At 51.9% G+C, this 19567-nt stretch overlaps 8 protein-coding genes across 8 annotated transcripts; 5 read left to right on the top strand and 3 right to left on the bottom strand.

Moving 5' to 3' along the window:
- Positions 1–209: 209 nt before the first annotated feature.
- Positions 210–1837, bottom strand: CC1G_08989 (zinc-regulated transporter 2; the record flags this gene model as incomplete). The annotated part of the gene is made up of 8 exons (XM_001831408.2): positions 1482–1837; positions 1393–1423; positions 1256–1339; positions 1092–1200; positions 806–1001; positions 681–751; positions 395–630; positions 210–335 (listed from the first exon to the last, which is right to left on the bottom strand). The coding sequence occupies exons 1-8, from the start codon at positions 1739–1741 to the stop codon at positions 210–212; spliced, it is 1113 nt and encodes a 370-aa protein (XP_001831460.1). The 5' UTR covers positions 1742–1837.
- Positions 1838–2404: 567 nt separating this feature from the next.
- CC1G_08988 (hypothetical protein) lies at positions 2405–3867 on the bottom strand (the record flags this gene model as incomplete). Its single annotated transcript, XM_001831407.2, has 5 exons — positions 2405–2812; positions 2872–3064; positions 3117–3363; positions 3415–3607; positions 3808–3867. The coding sequence occupies 5 exons, from the start codon at positions 3865–3867 to the stop codon at positions 2405–2407; spliced, it is 1101 nt and encodes a 366-aa protein (XP_001831459.2).
- An 840-nt stretch (positions 3868–4707) lies between these two features.
- Positions 4708–7076, top strand: CC1G_08987 (hypothetical protein; the record flags this gene model as incomplete). The annotated part of the gene is made up of 8 exons (XM_001831406.2): positions 4708–5085; positions 5153–5301; positions 5350–5421; positions 5470–6338; positions 6403–6508; positions 6562–6755; positions 6822–6891; positions 6944–7076. 8 exons carry the CDS (start codon positions 4708–4710, stop codon positions 7074–7076), a joined length of 1971 nt encoding a protein of 656 aa, XP_001831458.2.
- A 715-nt stretch (positions 7077–7791) lies between these two features.
- On the top strand, positions 7792–9965 carry CC1G_01004 (hypothetical protein; the record flags this gene model as incomplete). The annotated part of the gene is made up of 4 exons (XM_001831405.2): positions 7792–8139; positions 8194–8345; positions 8407–9803; positions 9856–9965. The coding sequence occupies 4 exons, from the start codon at positions 7792–7794 to the stop codon at positions 9963–9965; spliced, it is 2007 nt and encodes a 668-aa protein (XP_001831457.2).
- Positions 9966–11052: 1087 nt separating this feature from the next.
- Positions 11053–14194, top strand: CC1G_01003 (hypothetical protein; the record flags this gene model as incomplete). Its single annotated transcript, XM_001831404.2, has 8 exons — positions 11053–11523; positions 11584–11753; positions 11809–13340; positions 13395–13500; positions 13557–13753; positions 13809–13855; positions 13914–13936; positions 13990–14194. 8 exons carry the CDS (start codon positions 11053–11055, stop codon positions 14192–14194), a joined length of 2751 nt encoding a protein of 916 aa, XP_001831456.2.
- Positions 14195–14444: 250 nt separating this feature from the next.
- Positions 14445–15261, top strand: CC1G_01002 (growth factor; the record flags this gene model as incomplete). Its single annotated transcript, XM_002910819.1, has 1 exon — positions 14445–15261. One exon carries the CDS (start codon positions 14445–14447, stop codon positions 15165–15167), a length of 723 nt encoding a protein of 240 aa, XP_002910865.1. The 3' UTR covers positions 15168–15261.
- A 258-nt stretch (positions 15262–15519) lies between these two features.
- Positions 15520–17808, top strand: CC1G_01001 (mannosyl-oligosaccharide alpha-1,2-mannosidase; the record flags this gene model as incomplete). Its single annotated transcript, XM_002910818.1, has 10 exons — positions 15520–15533; positions 15604–15873; positions 15921–16268; positions 16326–16394; positions 16448–16493; positions 16550–16643; positions 16701–16799; positions 16852–17333; positions 17389–17558; positions 17622–17808. The coding sequence occupies 10 exons, from the start codon at positions 15520–15522 to the stop codon at positions 17806–17808; spliced, it is 1779 nt and encodes a 592-aa protein (XP_002910864.1).
- Positions 17809–17969: 161 nt separating this feature from the next.
- CC1G_01000 (hypothetical protein) lies at positions 17970–19534 on the bottom strand (the record flags this gene model as incomplete). The annotated part of the gene is made up of 8 exons (XM_001831401.1): positions 17970–18026; positions 18077–18550; positions 18610–18692; positions 18751–19017; positions 19090–19111; positions 19184–19328; positions 19380–19402; positions 19460–19534. The coding sequence occupies 8 exons, from the start codon at positions 19532–19534 to the stop codon at positions 17970–17972; spliced, it is 1146 nt and encodes a 381-aa protein (XP_001831453.1).
- Positions 19535–19567: the final 33 nt, after the last annotated feature.

Below are 19567 nucleotides of genomic sequence, written 5' to 3'. Positions count from 1 at the left end.
TGTCCATGCTACTTGGAGTTGCAGCCGCGAACCACAAGTCCTTGCGAACCATCGAAGTTCGCCAATTCGAGATCACCGCAGGAGCACAAGGACCATTGTCGGGACAAAGATGTTTGTCGCGAAGCAGCCATGTCCTGTCGGTGTCACCGAATGGTATCCGGAACGTGATAGGAGATGTGTAGCAAATAAATAGACGATGCTGGAAGTGCTCAAGCCCATCTGCCAAGAAGAGCCATGAGACCAGCACCCAAGGCCATCGCACCGAGCGCAGAAGCGAGTTTGGTGTTCGATGCTGTCATCATCTCCTTGCTGAACAAGAAGTCGTGTGCCAGAAGCTAGGTGGGGGTATCACGATCAGGAAAAGAAGCTTCAAGAATGTGGGGAAATAACTCACTTCTACCAAGCCGGTGTAAAGCAGAATACCCGCGCTAACAGAGTACATGACGCCGTTAACGATAATGGAAGTCACGCTTGTGGGATCATAGGTGGCCCGAGCACCCAAACCAGCAGCAATACCAATAGGGGTGGTGAACCCATACAAGATAGCGCCGGCATAGGGAACCCATCGGTATTTTTGTCCCAATTCCATGTAGGCGAGGCGGGCGCCGATACCGAGACCCTCGAATGTTTCTAAGAATGAAATGAGGGATTGTTGTGTAGTGATCGAAGAACGGACGCACGGTGGAATAGGATGACAATGAACAAGATTTTGAACTCTTCCGCGACGGCAAGAGTGAGACCAATCAAGACACTAGGCAAGAAAATATTAACGACAGTTGAACAAGAGATCCGGATGGAAGCGAACCTATGCAAGACAACACCAAACTCGAGGATGCCAACACCGATGATTTGGGCAAGAGGGCTCTGGTCGGCCTTGATGCCATGGGAGTCTGCCGTTTCAAGGTCGCTGGTGCTGCCCTCTTTCTTGAGCTCGGGCTTTTCTTCAACGACAGGCTCAGGTCCGTGAGCAGAGTGTGCTCCAACGCCGTGTCCATGGGTGTCTAAAATACATAAGCGGTCAGTGACCCGAGCAACGACATTAAGGAACGAGTGATAGATACTGGATATATGAAAGGTGGAATGGTCCTTACCATGTGCCTTGCCAAGGCGTGCTAGTTTGGCGGTGCCCCATCGGAAGGCAATGAGCTCAGTGACGAAGAGGCAGAAAATGCTGAGCATGCAGATCGCCAGGGCGTACGGCTAGGAAGGACATGAGGACTAGGGCACGAGGATAGATGACGATCAAACCACGTACATAGACATGCCATCCTTCCGATAGGCAATTGGATCCCAGGCTCCCAAGTGCTGGTGCAAGGAGATGGATGAAGGCGGTGGCGATCTAAAATAAAGCCATTAGCAAAGGTCAAAAGGGGGGACAAGCGAGAAACGCACGATGATACCCGAGCCAAAGTACTTTGCGAAGCTGTGTGTCAGAGAGCAATCAGAGAAACCCGCTGGAAATAAGGAGAGTAGATGCGCACTCGAACACGCTTTTGGGTACTCGGAGCCACCTGGTGCGACGGGCGAGGATGGGGAAGAGGGCACCGATAGTCGAACCGACAAGAATGATGAAGACAGCGGCGATGCGCAAGCCCATGAGGTCATTCACACCATGGCCGTGGTCATGGTCATGGTCGTGGTCGTGGTCATGGTCGTGGTCGTGGTCGTCGTGGAGGATGTGGCCAGCGGCGTCGCAGACGACGGCTCCGGCATGTCGAGCAAAATGGCGAACGAGAGTCATTTTTTTTCGAGTCGAGGCCGAGGCTGGAGAAGACGACGGTGAAGGGAAGAAGCGGAGCTCAGAGGTATCGACCGGGAAAAGAAGGGGAAGAACTCCTGGAAAAAGGGTGAACAGAGGTCAGCGGTTTTATGATGGATCCTTTGCCCAGTCGCCATGACCGAGGAGGTACTCCATCCATGATCCAATACCTCCGAAACACCAAATCAGGAAATCCACGCGCGGTCCCAACTGGCCAACCATCCAGAGGCGCGGCACCCTAAGGGTCTGAATTGTGACTACATACCAGCTATTGTACATTGCATTACAGTTTCTTCACAAACGAAAGGGACACTTGACTCCGAGTCTTGTTGAAGAAGGGTCTCCATTGGGTACGAATGACCCGCGCAACTTCTGCGTTTTTCCGGTGAATGCCCATATGTCGGCTCAATGGTCAGGGAAGCAAACGAATTTCCAAAACCGAGTTCAGTGCATTTGTAGGTGTTGCCACCAGTGTACACGCGGAGCTTTAGGGAGAGTACCGTATCAGCTTGGGGACTTGTACACGAATGAAGGATATCTCACGTGTTTTGACAAGTTACACGATTCATTGTAACCCTTGCCACTGTATTGGCACTGGAGCGACGACAACGACGGGTGGTTAGGGTTACATACATCATACATGGCTCAATCACCATTGAGGTCCTCGATGCCATTAGACTGTTGTGGTCCTCTACTAGTGACAGCCAGCGCAGCCTTCAACTGTTTCTGTGCCTTAGAATCGGCTCGAAAAGCCGTACTCTTTTGCTTGAGTTCGTGTGCCAGGCCTCTGAGGATGGGTGTTGGCATCGTGATCACATGTGCGGCGTAGAAGACGAGCTTGTGGGCCAAGTGCCTCAGCGAATGGGATATTCGGCGTTTCGCGAGTCCAGTAGCCACAAATTGGTGCATGTCCGATAAAACCAGCAGGGGAAGTTGATGCGGTTGCGACAGCAGATCCGAAGGACAGGTCGAAACGTGTGTGATGCTTTTAGGGCTCATCAGCTGAGATGCGTCTTGGAGTAGCGCTGAGAACAGGTCCGGCGAGACCACGTTCTGAACCCAGTCGCGTTATCAGAACAAAGAAGACGGAAATAAGGGGAAAAAACACATACGGTGTCAAACCGGGAAGCTAGATCGACAGTGACGGCGCCTAGGTTTGGGAACACCAGTGTAGATCTACGGTCCACCAGAAAGGGAAGAAATTGCGAGAACATTTCATGAGCGGCTACGAAATCTGGATCTTCTGATGACAACGAAGACAGTGTCGAGGCTCCAAGGTGGCGAACTATGAATGCATAAGTGATGCTGCCAAGACGGTCAGATTAGACGCCGGGGGAATAGTGCCGTGGTTACGAACCCGATAGCTGAAAGGTTGTATGCCAATAATGGCCTATTGGATACAGGTTTCAACAGTCCTTCTGGGATCTCCATTTTGGTAGGCGGATAAACATTCTCCAGAGTCCACCAAGGTTGCTGAATCTGAATCTCTTCCCGCGAAAGCAGTTGTTGGGCTAACTCTGAACTTGGATCGTTTACAGCCTTGAGGAACTTGTCCTTCTCGGCAGGAGACAGCATTGACCAGAGCTCGTCGGCTGGGACGGAATCTAGGAATCGGTTGGACGTTATAGTTCACAGCTATTGTCGAATGCGCTCACCAAGATCCACAGACCCTAGCCGTCGTGCCAGCTCTGATTCCTCTTCATCTTCATCATGGTCATCCGACTCTTCTTCAAGTCGCTTTAGCATCTCCAGCATCTTGAGTCTCTCCTCCTTGGACTTGGACGGCTCCGCGCGGATCCCTGCTTCCAGCTCTTTCTTGTAAAAGGGTTCTGAACATTGTGAGTGTCCCTGTACAGTAGCTTTAGTTATGAATTTTCTACCATACGGTTAGAAATCCACCTCAGATCGAAAACATGTCAGAGAGCAATAGGGCACATTGCAAGCAGGGCAAGTATATTTCGCAAACTGTCTACGACATCTGACGACAGTAAATTCAGATTCGAGTGGAGATCCTTCAGAAGAGTGAAAACTCACAGCCTACAAACTACCTTTTCTGACTCGTCCTCGACACTGGTAGAGATCGAGATGGCGGTGGGAGGTGAAGACATTGGGCGGTTAGCTTCCGCCTCGGCACTGTATTCCAATTTCCTGGAAAACAAACAAAGAAATGCCAAGACAATCAAATGATTGGTCGAAAATTCTGGCCTCAGAATTCCTTGTTTCTTTCCTTGCCTCTGTTCTGTCGCCAATGATTTCCAAGTTCTGTTCAAATGTTGCTCCTTGAGATTCGGGGGACATAAGAAGTTTGTCAGAAACAGGGACTGTTGATGGTCTGGATTCTGGAACCACCGGAGAGACAGTTCCAAGTTAAGGTATGAATCATTCCAGTTTTATTTTTCATCTCATCACCCAATTTACAGCAGTAATCGATTTTCAGGTAACACTTGGCTGTGATACCATGGGTCCCAGTTACACCAATCTTCGAGCAGGTGACGCTGCAAATAACGAGCAGTGCCAATCCAGTGTCGTCACAATCACCGTCAGTCAAAATCGGGTTACAGCTCGATATGCATACTCGGCTCGACTGCCATACGGTCCAACGATTGTGAATTCCTCCTGATGCATCGTTGCTACAGGCAAGTGATAAAGTCTGTAGGGGACGATCGTCGGCGTTGGCAATAGGAATCCAGAGAGGGGTCAGATTGGGTGCGAAGGACGCAGAAGGGCTTATCAGAGGCTGTGACTCTGGGGAAAGAGGGTTATGTCAGGAGGTGCACATACACACCCTTAATTGATTTTTATTAGCCCGTGGGAGGTATCACATCAACGCCGGCCATATCCAGCCCTAATTACGCCTCCCTTTGGCAGCCTTCCTGTTCCTGCCACCCCGCCCTCCTCCGTTTTCCTCCATTCTTAGTCGTCCTGGCGAGCCACTGCTCCGACGCGACATGGAGCTCGACCTCGAAGTAACGCCGCCTCTCTCGCCAACTAGCATCGCAGAAAGCAAGCGGCAGCAACGTGAATCGATTTGGCAGAGCGCCGATATTGATACCAAAGAGATTCTTCGACAACTCGTGCTCTCCAATCCGTGGCCTGAGCTTGTCGCCTATGACGGCCCGTCGTGCTCGTGCAATGCTTCCCCGCACGAGTCAAACGCGGGAGAAGGTGGCCAGCCTAGTTGCGCCCTTATTTCCATGTTTTGTGCGAGGACGATCCTCGACCTTGAAAAGCAGGTCAGGGCACGCGAATACAGGAGGGAATCGAGGTCGCTTGAGGACGAGGCTTCAGGGCTTCTTGACGATATCCTTGCTGAGCGGACTGTACAGGTGTGTTCGGCATGTTCGAGATCCATTTTGATGTACACCTGACATGGGCTGTGTGCGGCGTCTCAAGCGGATTGTTTCCATTGGTCAACATTTAAAAGGCGCCCTCCGCATGGGCCCCTCGGAACTCTTGGACGTACCTCTGTTCGAACAAGTGTTCCTTTCATCGAATCGGATAGAGCGTTTCACGTCTTATGAAAACATACTTTCTGTCCTTGAGTACGTTTCATTTCGCTCGTGTCCATCTTGGCAACTCCTCTGATCCAGTGTGTGTGACCACAGTCAATTATGCAAGGACAACGCGCGGCGGATTGCTTCGACTGTCATTTCTGTCCTTGAGTACGTTTCATTTCGCTCGTGTCCATCTTGGCAACTCCTCTGATCCAGTGTGTGTGACCACAGTCAATTATGCAAGGACAACGCGCGGCGGATTGCTTCGACTGTCATCACCCAGTTCTCCCAAAGCGTGGTCTGCGTGAAGCTCTCGCTTCCTTCTTTGGATCAGGACTTGTTTATCGTTTTCGATCCCCATCGACGAAGTGACCGTCCCAACGGACCTAGCTTCATGCTGAGTACATCGCGTATCACGACCGCGACGTTCCTTAATTGCCTCCTCGACAGCCCCGCGCCCCATGACGTCACGGGACTCGACAATCCTCCAACTCACCATGCTGCTGACTACTTTATGGCCCATCTTCTCAGCGCCAAGGACAGCTACCACAGGATATCAACCTTTCAGAATGAGCAGATGCTGCGCGAGTCCTTCCTCTGTACACACGAGGAAGCGTTAAGCTCAAGCATCGACTACGTCAACCTTTGGAACCATCTTTTGACACCTGACGTAGGGCCAAGCAGTACCGGCAGAGCGTCTTACAGTGGAAGCTCCCCAGTATCGACATCGTCGAGCTCAAACTCAAGCTCGAATTCTGAAACCCCTAACACTCATCCACTTCCTCCTTTGCCTCTCTCGCCTCCTTCTAGAGGCCCCCGTGTATCTGAGCCCTGGCAGTCCCTATTGGATCAGATGAAATTGATATCCCAGTCGCCTTCCTCGGACATTGGTATCAAGTTCTCCTTCGAGTGCGCAGTCTGTTTCGACACCTTCTCCATTACTTCCGGTATCCAGCTGTCAGGGTGCGACCACAGGTTTTGTAAAGAGTGTCTGAGAGGTCATGTACAGAGCTTCCTGGACAATGGTCGTTATCCGATTGAATGTCCTGTCTGCTTGCTTGACCGAGGTATATCGGACCCAGGCAGTGAGTTTATCTCCCTTCTCATCCTTTATTGGTTTCTCGGGTCTAATCTTAACGTTCCTTCTAGACGTCACTTACTTTGTTCTCGACCGACTTCACCTCCCACGGGAATGCTCGGACAAGTTCCAGGAACTCCAGATTCTGCAGCACTCTGTCAAAATAGAATGCCCCAAGTATGCGACGTCCAATTTCTACCGTCGACTGTTGTTTCCTGACATTTTAGCAGGTGCTTCAACTCGAACTGGGTTTCTCGCAAAGACTATCTCCTCGCCAAAACCCTCAATTGTCCTCTTTCGGACTGTCTCAACAAATGGTGCAAGTTTTGCTCGAAGGCACTTTCGGGTTCCAAGGGCAAGCATTCATGTAAGGGCGACGGCTTCGAGAAGCTCATGAAGAAAAAAGGATGGAGGTACTGTCCTGGTGAGTCCAGCATTGATCTCCGCTTTCGACTTTCCGCTTACAACGCGTGTCGATCGTCGTCTATAGGCTGTACGATGCCTGTCCTGAAAGACTCGGGCTGTAATCATATGGCGTGCGTTGCCCCAGGGTGTCACACGTAAGTGGCCTTTGTTGTGACGAGAAGCAGTGCAGTGATATACCCCTGACAGCCACTTCTGTTATAAGTGCGGAAAACATATCGTCACTTCGGCGACAGGCCGGAACGTTGGTGAGGAGGTGACGCTTCATTATAACAACGGATGTCGACAATTTGAGAGGAAGTGGAAGTGCACGATTCAGTGAACCCGGTTGACGGAAACATCGAAATTGACCAATACCCGACTGATACCCAGCACCAAAGCCACTCGCTACTACCTTCGTTCCACGCTCTTTGGATCAACATCTGGAAAGCTCGACTCTTTAACTTGACCTTGACAATGCTCATTTTGACATCTCGTTTCCGTCTGCATCTACCTTTCGCTTTCTGTAGTTTTGTGAACACCACTGACCAAACCCTGTAAAACACATTTGTATTCCTTCCCAGCAATTGTTACACTAGCCACACCTGCATCTCGATTCTGTACTACTATTGTCCCTCTCGCTCTGTCTTTCGCTATCTCGTCTCGCATGTACCATGTAGTTACGCTTGAAATCTATAAACACCTCGTCGAATCGACTAGTTCCGCACATACCGTCGCGTGGCAACAAACACTTAATAACAAAGAGGGGACTTGGAAAGGCTCCGAAACTGCTGTGCTTTCTTGCTAGCGGCGTCCCTTTTATATAGCCTCATGTCCACAGCCCCGATGTTTGTCACGAGCGCTTCCCAACCCTGGCTCTGCCCTGAATTGACCGTATTCACTTGCTGCAAGTCGGCGGTGTTCTTTTGACCCTGCCGGTGTCTCCACACCATCCTCTCCTCCTGAGTCTCTACCAGCCATACATCTCTGGTCACTCAGTGTACAAGCTTGCCGTGCTGCGGCCTCCACAACGTTGACGACGTAACCGCAGGTCGAACATGGGTTCTCGCGAACAAGACGACAACGAAGTCAAGGATTTGATTCACCATATATCGAAATGGCGCGTCGCAGCGGTGGAAGCTTCAGATCCTGCTCCCGACGTCCAGTATTTCGCGGTTTGGCTTCCGGAAGACAAGTGTTCATGCAACGAAGGCTCGAGTCACGATGCGTCTGGAGACACATCGACTGTCGGTGCTTGTTGGCTCTTGTCCCTGAAGACCGCGTTCGAAGTCTTCAAGCTTGAGAAGAGGCTCAGGGAACCAAATCAACTCCAGGAAGCGGGGTCAGACGCGTACAAATGGCTCAGAGGGTTTTTACGAGAAATGTTAGCACCCCAGATGCGAACCGTAAGTGAACTAAGCTTGGTTTCATGATCATATCTGACACGCTTATTCTCGAAGAATTGCGTGTCCTTGGACGATTGGAAGGAGTTGCCAGAATCACCATGGGGAGAAGACTGGGAGAAGCTATTCACGGATGCCTCCCTCGAAGTCCTACCCGCAGTTCCTTTCGAACCGACCTTTGAAGAGATTCTGGCCATTGCTAGTGCTTCGTATGTCCTTTCTCCATTGCTTCCATCACTTGAACCGGCGTTTACATTCAATACCGCGTAGCCTGAACTGGGAGATGCAGCACTCCATCCCGATGGGCGCAACACTGCTCAGGTTTGGAAAGGAGACTATCCTCTACATTCGTCTCCGATACAACCAGACCCACTGGACGCATCTTCTCTTCGACATGCATAGCAGGGAGACTGAATGGGAAATCCGCTCCGTTTCGTCTTGCTTTGTTTACCCGTCCGTTGGGGCTGTCGCGTCGTTTGTAACGGCCCTGGTAAAGCACTCCTCCGAGGGCAAGTCGAATGCTGATGGTAGTGCGAACCCACTGCTATGGACGGCTCTCAACATTCGCCCAAGCGACTCTGTGCCCTCAAACATTGTTTCCGCCGACGATAACAGTGGGCTCCAGAATGGACATATCCCTTCGCCATCCCCCGACGACCCCACACTGCCGAAAGACCCCAAGTGGGTAGAACCCCCAGCTCACTCCACCCCACCCAAATCTCAACCAACCATGGAAGACAGCAAGAAGGGAAATCATATCCGCAATCGGGTGTCGAAGCAACGGTTACATAGTGAATTCGGATGGCAGATGGCCTTGCAGAACCAAAGATTGAATCTACCTTATACCATCGTGGAGGATGACCCGTCCAAAAGGAAGACAGCGCAAGAGGAACCCAAAGGGAAAACAGTACAAGAGAAACCACTACCTTCCAAGGAACCGAAGAATTCCCCCAGCCCTCCCGCTAACGGCGCAGCAAACGGGGTCAAACCGACAGAAACGAAATCAAGAACTCCAAATTCTGTGGCGCCAAGAAGTTCCAACATCTTGAAGAAGGATATTGGTTGGCAGTTGGCACTTCAAAACCTTGCTTCGGGTTCCGAAATGCTGACTCCCCTGCAGCCTCCTGACTCATCCGCCAATGGCCTGCTAGGTGCGAAGAAGGCTGATGACAATAACACTTCCAATGTCTCTGTGCAAACTTTAACTCGAGCCAATGTTCAACTCCAGAAGCCAGTTCGGGACGAGTTCAGCTGGCAGCTGGGTCTTATTGCTAAATCGCTTACGTTCCCATTGAACAAGCCTACCCAGGACGACCATCTTGTTCAATCGGAATTCGGTGTGCTATCCTCCACGACACTCCAGGAAGGGCCTTCGCAGCAACCTACAACATACGATGGGTCTAGCCCTGGTTGTGGGCCTTCGACACCCATTGAAGCAACAGCGACCAATCACTCGCCACGTGAAGTCAGGAGAGGGGAAGAGACATTTACTTGCGAACACTGCTTTGGCGTCGTCCCTGTCGAAGGGAACCGGTTCCATTTCCTAGGTTGCACCCATTCGTTCTGCAAGGATTGTGTTCGACGCCACCTTTTGGTGAAAATGGAAGAGTCTACATATCCCCTGTTATGCCCAGCGTGTGGACTCTATGGCGTTGTTGACCTGGGCCGTGAGTGCACTCTTTCTCACCGAGAGTAACCGCACTGATATCAGTCTCGTAGGCGCTGACTTGGACTTGCTTAGGGATGTTGATCTAGGGCACGAGGAGGAACGGTACCTGCGACTGGAACGAGACTCACGGGGTTCTGTCACTTATTCTTGCTTGAAGTAGGATCTCTTGATGTTCCTCTGTCGCGACGCTCTCTGACGCTTTCTCAGATGCCATTCCGCAGGAGTTATGAGCCCGGAAAACTATCGATCCAGCACCCGACTCCATTGTCCAAGGGGGTTGCTTTGCCAATACCAGTGGTGCAAGACTTGTCACAAGGAAACGAAACGGAGCACTCCCCATCGGTGTGTTACTTCCAAGAGAGAACGACTGTTCGACCCGAAGGGATGGCGGTTCTGCCCTGGTATGTTGCTCAACCTCTTGAATCCGCTCTCTAATCTGCATCTGTCCTCTTAGGGTGTGACACTAGGATCAGACGTCCGGCTAGGACAAGTAATCACCTCGAGGTGAGCTCTTCATTCCCCTTCCCATGTTTACGGCTATCTGACAATGCCTGGCCAGTGTACGACACCTGGATGTCGATTGTGAGTGTAGACGGCCTGCCCTCCATTCAATGTTGCTAACTTTCCCCATCAGCCATTTTTGCTATAAATGTGGAGAAACGATTGCCGATGGCGTTTTGGCCACCGATATCGACGAAGCCGTGGCGAGGCATTCCGAAAGTTGCAGCGACGGGAAATGTACTATTCAATAACTCATTGGGGACCCCTTGTTACATATCCTACCGCTTCTCGCTTTTGGCGGCCTGACGCAGTCGCTTTATCTGTTTCACATATAAAGACACTGGACATCACTTTGCATTTTAGTACTGCCATCGTTTCACGGAAGGACTCGCACATTTCTACCTGTTGCACTACATCTTGCTTACATATATACCCCACCCACTCCTTGAAGTGCACTGCCGCTTGTCAAGTAAATTACCAACAGTGTTATTGTATGTGTAAGGTTGGAAAGAGTGGTAAGCAGACACAGCCCAGGGCCCGCAGAGGATACTGAGATGTTCGGAAGCTTGCGGCATCAAACAACGGGTCCCAGGGTCCAATGGTTAGCGTTTAGCGCCCATGTTCATTTATATATGCCCATCAGGTCACGATGGCTGTCACCGAAAGCACCACATTCTCTTTTCTCCTGACTCCTACTCCCAACACCCCACGCGTCCACAGAGCGACGATTTCCCTAACGTACTAAGATGGCCTCGGATGACGGCTCGGACGACTTTGAAGTCCTAGGGATGGACGACTCGCCGCAGGAAGCCCCATCTGTATCTGCGCGCAACGATGTCCAGCAAGTGCGGCCTGCGTCACCCCTTTCCCCAGCTTTGAGCGACCTTTCAGATCTCGTCGATGAAGACGACTTTGGGGTCATAGAGATGGCCAGCGATACCCAGCAAGGCTCTGACGACGCCTCCTTGGACGCCCCAGCGGCCTTGGCGACAAGCGGAGGGGAGTCCCCAGCAAGCCACTCCTCGAAAGCTGATTCTTCCACTGGCGTCGTCAGAGGCCTTGAATCTGTCGACCAAGTCTGCCAGCCCATGTGCCCTCTTCATGCTCTTCTAGTGACCCAGCAAGTCCTTGCCGTACGGGAGAACAATAAGCTCGCACCAGTCGACACACAAGAACAGCGCATCCGCAGTTTCTTGAAAAAAGAGAAGAATTTTGAGGTGGGTAGACTAGCTTCAGGAATAAAAGTGAAGACTCGAGCACTTATTGTCGACCGAAAGCCTTTGTTGAGCCTGGGGCGCACCATCGTCCCAGAGTGCGGTCATCCCATCTCAGAACATGTGGACAGGCCTTTGTTCAAGACAAACCTAAAGTTCCCAATCGGGCTCACTAGAGAAGAATCTGTAATCAAAGGGGAGGTCAATGTGGAGAGAATATCAACCGTTCTTTCGTGAGTTTGCCGTTGGTCGCCCTGGCCGTGCCTCATCTACTGTACCTTGCCACAGTGACAACCTAGTGGGCGAATACGCCGCTGTCTTTTCCTTCACACCAAAGCTTCGAGAGGACAGTTTACACGCAACAGTGGCACTCGTCTGCATTAAGATCTCAAGCGCTGGTGACGAAGAGCCTTCCTACCGCTACATCTTCCTCCACCGTGGTCTTGGCTCGGAACACGAGGCAGACATCGAAGCCGTGACGAAAGCCTCGACGCCAGACGGGGCGCAATTCGTCGCTGAGCTCCTTCGCCAAAACGATAGTACTGCGTTCGAAGCACATCTCTTCGGAATCACTGGGCCAACATCTACTCTCAACGCAGGGACACCGTCAGCTAGCCTTGCATCGCAACCGATGGAAGAGGGATCGGACGCCAAACCCCTTTCTTTCTCACAGGAGCCACCTCCCTACAGCGAATTTGCGAATTCACCGACGACAACCCAAGGAGCAGTGACTTCCGACGATGGGACGGGCCCCCCTCCCCCCATCTATGACCAAGTCGAAGAACCTCCGCAACCCAAGCGGCGAGGTACAGTCAGGACACCACGGGGACCGCGCAAGTCCAGTGGGCAGGATCTCAGTTGGATGCTTTCCCTACAATCCCAGCCATTAATCCTCTCATCGCCGCCACCACCTCCACCCGCCGCAGAACCCGAAGCCCAAACAAGCACATCTTCCAAGGCCAATGAGGATGGTAGCGATGCCAGGGTTCAGGTGTTCAGCGAAGATAAGCTCCAGCTTTTATTTGGCCCTCCCAAGGGGACACAGAGGGACGACAACGCATCCGTTGTGCAAGCAAAAGACAAAGGAAAAGGAAAGGAAAAGGAAGTCGAAGAACTCAACACCAGCACCGACAGTAATAGATCAGCGACTTCCAGAAAGAAATACGGCGATTTTCAATGGCAACGCGACCTCATTGCATTGTCCATTAAACCTGGTTGGGAGGTGAAGCCAGACAGCCCTGCGCAGCAGGCCAGGAGTCGACAACCAAGAGCCAGCTCGAGCTCGAGACCAGTCAGAAAGGCAGAGGCTTGGTCGCCTCTGATGCTTCGACCAGAATTGATGGAGAGTGCCACCAAAACCCCTACGACACCAATGATCGACGAGAGAGACGACGCTGGAAGCTCTACAAGCACCAAGGGCAAGGGGAAGGAGAACGAGACGACAGTTCCATCGAGAAGCTCTTCCAGAGCACAGGGAGACGATGTGGCCTCACCACGAGCTTCCCTATACCGCGCGGTGCGTAACGATTTCGCCTGGCAACTCGCCCTGGCCTCGACCACCCTGAAGCCCTCTGAGGATTACATGAGGGAGAGGGAGGAAAGGAAGAAGAAAATACAGATGGAGCTAGGCCTTGTTCCGTTCGACTGTCTCGTATGCTTCGAGACGATCGAATGGGAGGATGGTGCACGGATGACCGGCTGCGAGCATTCGTTCTGCAAGGATTGTATCAGTGGCCATATTCAGTCTAAATTGGACGAGAACCTGTTTCCAGTGGTTTGTCCTGTCTGTTTGGCGGACCAGGATAGGCAGGCGAAAGGAAGTGAGTCGAGTAAGGTTTGGCTCTTTTGATTGTAGCTGATCGTCGTCATACCAGCTGTGGAGGAGCCACTGGTGCTCGACCTCGATTTGGATGAGAAGTATCAAGACAGATTTATCGACCTTCAACTCGCGCAGTTGTCGATCCAGATTGACTGTCCAGGGTCAGCCTCCTTGGTCTAGGTTCCTAATGACCATTGAACTAACATATGTCCATCAGGTGCAAGCAGAGTATGATGATTGCGCGAGAAGATTACCTCGCTGAGCCCTTTATCGTTTGTCCTTTGCAATTCTGTCATGCAAGGTTCTGTCGGGCGTGCCGAGTGACTGTCTACGGAGACACGGCGGATCATGCTTGCAAGATCGACGAGGCGTTGGATAAGCTGATGCAAGAGAATGGCTGGCGTTACTGTCCTGGTGTGTTTTGCTTGCTCTTGCTGATACGTAGGTGCTGATCCCTGTCCTTCGTCAGGATGCAAGACCCCGATCCAGAAAGCATCTGGTTGCAACCATATGACTGTAAGTCTATTTCATATACTCTGATGAAATCTTGAGATAACGAGGATCTTTCTTTAAGTGTGGAACTCCAGGCTGTTCCGTGTAAGTTGTTTTACCGAGATCCCTGACTTCCACTTGTTAACACGTTTCTCCAGCCACTTCTGCTACACCTGCGGAGAATCGATCTGGGATACGAACTCTCCTGATTCGCTTGCAACTTGTCTGTCACAACACTATTCCAACTGTGCGCAATTTGATCCTGAACCTCGCGAGGTTCCCGCTGAAGTGAACGCCGCTGGCGGAGCTGCACACCGTAGACGCCGGCTGCAAGCTGGGGATCGCGATTGTTTAATTCAGTGAATGATTTGACTAAATGTTTCGCATCCTAGTTGGACTCTATGCCGCATATATTAAGCGATACCGTGCTGCCTTATCGTTATGCCCTGTACATTACTATATAACTTGCTTTTGGATGGACAAGATTCCCAGTTTGGATAGGGGCTTGCGCTTGTTCTAGAAGTATGACGAAATTCGCACGGCTGGGCGCTTGATTCCGTACCACCACGACGATTACTAACCCATACACAACGCATTCTATCCACCTACAGCCATGGCAGTTGAAGCAACTTCTACACCTTCAAATGGAAAACCAAAGACGACGCTGCCTCCTGGGATGGTGATGGGACCGGACGGCAAACCCTGCAAGATCTGCACAGCGTTTCGAAACTGGAAGCCAGGAACCACGAACCATACGGAAGCCGACACCGGAAGAGACAAGGCCAGAGCAGCAGACTACGCAGCGAAAGCCAAAGCTCAAGCCGGTGCTAGCCAGAACAATTCGACGCGTGCAGCAATGGGTGCCTTTGCAGGCTTCGCAGCAGCTGCAGCCAACACTTCGGCCAAATCGACCAACGGCCAAGGCACTACCCAGACCGGAAGTCAACCAGTCGAGGGCACCTCCCAACTATCCGCAAGGCCCTTGGAACCTCCAGCCGACTGTCCACCCGACGTAGAAGTTCTCGGACGCGCGACCTGGACGTTCCTGCACACTGCCGCCGCCTACTACCCGGACAAACCAACCCCAACCCAACGAGCCAATATGCTGATGCTCCTCCGGTCCCTGCCCATCGTCTACCCCTGCTCATGGTGCGCCGACGACTTTGGGAAAAGCATCGACCACAACCCACCCGACGTCAGCAGCCGCGAACGACTCAGCTTGTGGTTGTGCCAGCGACATAACGAGGTCAACGAGAAGCTCGGGAAGGAAAAGTTCGACTGTTCCAAGGTGGACGAACGATGGAAGGATGGTCCTCCAGATGGCCGCTGCGATTAGACATATTTCCCAACCTATTCCCTACATTTTTGGAGGGTAGAATTAGAAAGCTTGGCAACTGGAATTAGAAGTTACATAACCCCCGAAATAATGTTGGACATCAAACCCTGTTGCGACTTTGTCTGTTACCAGCTTCTTGCCACGGTCCTCGTTCCCCGGTCCTCGTCGTTGCTCACCGGTCGCGGTGAACCCCACAAGCCCCGTGTGAGGCCATGTTGCCCTCGCCAGCTCTGACGTCGTATAGACGTAGCGGCACGTCCAACCTGGCCATCTCAATCCCAGGTACATCCAGCAAGACGCCATTCCGACCATCCTTTCGACCAAGTGGACGACAGCTCTTCAGACTTCTACCATGGCTCATAGGATGTACGATACTTTTGTGGCTCTTTGTTCTCCGCTCGGATTCGCAGCCCATACACCACCCCTTACCCCCAAGACCGCCGACCGATCGAACGCAAGGGGTGCGGCCACCGATCCAACCACCCCACTGGAATCAGTCCGCCAGTGGGCCAACACAAGGTCCCAAATGGTGGCCTGGCATCTTGAAGGACGGAGACATCTCGGGAACGGGGAAAAAGCCCCTAAGTCTGTGGGACCACCGCGCAAACGCAGTCAAGGACGCGTTTGTGTACGCATACGAAAACTATCTGAAGTATGCCGAAGGATACGATGAACTTCTTCCACGCACTGCAGGCAAAGTCAACAAGTAAGTACCGAGGTTTGTATCTTGTCCCTGTCTAATTTGTAGATCAGCTTTGTTGGCTGGGGGACAACGGTGCACGACTCGCTGGACACCATGTGGATCATGGGACTTCATGATATGTTCCGCAGAGAGCTTATTTCCGTGGCTAAGACTCGCTTTCATTTGACCCAGGTCTGTAAATTCCTTCGTACTTCTGGCAGATCTTTGACCCAAGCAACGCAGGATAAATATGCGCCATTCTTCGAAACCATCATCCGGCACCTCGGAGGTCTGCTATCAGCGTATGCACTCTCTGGAGAGCCCATCCTTCTTACCCGGGCTGATGATCTGGGGAGGATGCTCCTGCCTGCTTTCGACTCCCCGTCCGGATTGCCGTGGTACGCCGTGAATACAATCAGGTATGCAATGGTCATATCGAAACTTATCTATCTCAACTCAATTGCAATGGCTTCCAGTGGGAACACCAAGGCAGGATGGTCACCGAGTGTCCTGTGGGCCGAAGCTATGAGCAACCAAATGGAGTAGTGGGTATTCTTGTCTCGAACCTTCGTCGTGGCTGCTGAAAGATGCCATGTAGCAAATACCTTGCTCACCTCACGGGACGTGAAGAATACTTCAATCGGGTTAGTGTAGCCCATCACCTCGCCTTTGTATCTCATAGGAACCCTCGTCCTTCTAGACTGAACGAATCATGAAGTTGATGCACGAAGCACCGCTGAATGAAGGCTTATTCCCTTCCATGTGGGACCAACACAACGGCGCACCTACTAATCGTACGTTCTATCCGACGAGTATTCTTGAAGGAAGTCCCTAATCCTGGCACTTGGCAGAGCAATTCACAGTGGGAGCTTATGCTGACAGTGCCTATGAATATTTACTCAAGCAATGGCTGCTTACAAGCCATTCAGAACCTAAAGCCCTCGAGCTATGTACGTCCCATTTCCTGTGAAAACAGACTCCCCACTTATCCTCCCTACGTAGACTTAAGTTCAGCAAAGGGAATCATTAACAACCTCCTCCATCTCACACCAAACCGAGAACTACTCTACGTAACGGACGCCGTTGGAACAGACTACGCTCCCTCTCGCACTCTCGAACACCTGTCTTGCTTTCTACCTGGTCTCTTCGCTTTGGGCGTCCACACACTGCCCGAGTCGCAACTGACCGGGGAAGAGAGAGAACTTCATCTCTGGGCAGCCGAGGGCCTTGCTGAAACGTGTTGGGCCACGTATGCCGATACCAAGACCGGTCTAGGTCCGGATGAAGTCGCGATGGCACCTTGGCCCTCACCGCCAGAAGGTCAAACCAATATCGGGAGTCGGTGGAAAGATCATCTTGACAAGTGGGAGAAGGCGGGTAGGCCAGGTGGAAAGCCGCCTGGGACAAGGGTCGTAACGCCTGAATCGGATCCTACCAAGCGCGACTGGCTTACCCAGAAGGACACGTACCTTTTGAGACCCGAGGTACGTTCTTTCCCTATGAGCTTCGATTTACCGTGGGATTGATGTCGGCACTCAGACCGTTGAGAGCTTCTACGTTTTGTGGAAGGCAACCGGCCAGGTTCGATGGAGGGAGCGAGGATGGGCTGTCTTCCAATCCATCGAGAAGCATGCGAAAACCAAGTATGGGTATGCGAGTGTGGTGAACGTTGATCAAGTCCCACCAGATTGGAAGGATGAGATGCCGAGGTATGGCTACCTGTTCTTTTCTCGGATGGATCCCTAGTCGTTGTCTGACCGCTGGTTCACTAGCTACTTCCTCGCCGAGACATTGAAATACCTCTACCTCCTGTTCAGCGAGGAAGACCTAATACCCTTCGAATACTTTGTGTTTAACACCGAAGCGCATCCCTTCCCTATATTCGAATGGTCGAACTGGGAGAAGGAAGAGTGGGGAATCGGCACACACGCTGCCCCTTCACCTCAGCGGACAGCATGACTGACATCGCTTTCATTGTATCTGTGCCATCATTTAATTGCTTTCTTGCTTTATCTCTTTGGTGAATGCTGGATCTGTAGCAACGACTAACAACGCACTCGCTGTCATATAGCCTACATCCAAAATGTATCTATAGCTATCCTATTTGCTTAGGGTCACTACTAGGCGGTGACCTTCTCGACGCCTGGAGGAAGAACGTATCCGCCCTGCTTGCGAACCTACCCCGCGATCATCAGAAGACACTCCCAGAAAAGAGAGCTGTGCTTACCTCGTCGAAAATCTCCATCTGCAACAAGCTCTTGTCATGGCCCCAGAGGTCACTCTCCAATTTACCCGCCGCGATGCACCGAGCGACTTCATCCGCTTGGAAATGCCACCCTTTGCCCACATACTCGTAAGTCCTTGTCAAAACACCCTCAGTCGCGACCTTGGAACCCTTGTTCGCGTAAACGACTTTGAATGATTTAGGGCAGTAAATGGGAGGGTCGATGGTGATCGTTCCGCGTTCGAAGCGGATGGTGACGCCTGGGGAGGGGGCGTTGAGGGTGATGCTGCAGGAGAGGATGGCTTGGGCAGCGAGGGTGGACGAGGGGGATGATTCTGAGGAGGCGGTGGGGTCGAAGGTGAGTGTGAAGACGGTGCTGCTGTCCACCCCAGTCAAGGGGGTTTTGAGCATCGCGCCTGTGATGCTGGAGGGAGATGCCTTGTTGTTGGCGGGGTTTTCGTACAGGGCGAGGATAGCCTGTCGGCTGTTGGTTAGAATCCGACGATGCGACGGGAATGTGATGGTTTGCGACTAACCCAGACGAGCGGGTATGGCCCCAAATCAAGCAGCGCACCTCCTCCCAACTTGGGGTCCAATATCCTATGAGTCAACGGAATTTCTAGCAGCGCCGCCGCCCAATCAGTTCACTTGCATCCAATCGACCCAGAAATACGTACTCTCAATCCCAAAATCCCCTGACAAATCCGCATGAAGGACAATAGGCCTCCCCAGCTCTCCCTGTTCCGCAATCCTCTTAACCTCCCTCACCAAAGGCTGGAACCTCGTCCACATCGCTTCCATGAAGAAGACACTGTTCTCTTTGGCGGCAGATAGCAAGGCGCGCAACTCGGCTGCGTTGGTCGTGACGGGTTTCTCGCAGAGGACATGCTTTTTCGCTTTAATTGCTGCGAGGGCGTTTTCGTAATGGAAGGTGTGTGGGGTTCCTGAATGCGGGGAAGGAGACGGGGGTTAGAGTTGGGGGTTAATCAGGCACCTTGCGGGGAAGGAAAGAGCACCGATGTAGACTGCTTGGACGTTCTGAGGGGCAGGAAACCGTGTGGGTCAAACTTAGCGACAAAGAATAACGAAGAATAACTTAGAAGGACGTACGGTGTCAGCGTAAACCTCGTCGTAGCTTCCGTATACCTTGATTTCAGGATCACTCAAGGTGTGGCGATCGACGAAGGACTGGGCACTGTCCACAGTTCTTGAACCGACTGCAACGATTCTGTGGACGACATCGTGGACATCTCGTCTAAATGACGAGTTAGTTTTGGTCGTCAGGTGTAGGATGAACTTAACCTACGTCTTGGGGTCAACCAACAGATCCTGGAGGAAACCTAATTAGCTCTGAAGTCACGCAAAGATAGCTCGAAATCCACTGACCTTGACAAAGCTACTGGCGATATAACCAGTGGAGATTATACCCCAACGAAGCTCATACACCTGGTCTGAAGCCATACTTCTGTCGTACGAGAGCGAAGCTGAGGCAGC

This window comes from Coprinopsis cinerea (assembly GCF_000182895.1).
Source record: "Coprinopsis cinerea okayama7#130 chromosome 7 map unlocalized cont3.7, whole genome shotgun sequence".
Classification (NCBI taxonomy): Eukaryota; Fungi; Basidiomycota; class Agaricomycetes; order Agaricales; family Psathyrellaceae; genus Coprinopsis; species Coprinopsis cinerea.
This window is presented reverse-complemented; position numbering and strand designations above follow the sequence as displayed.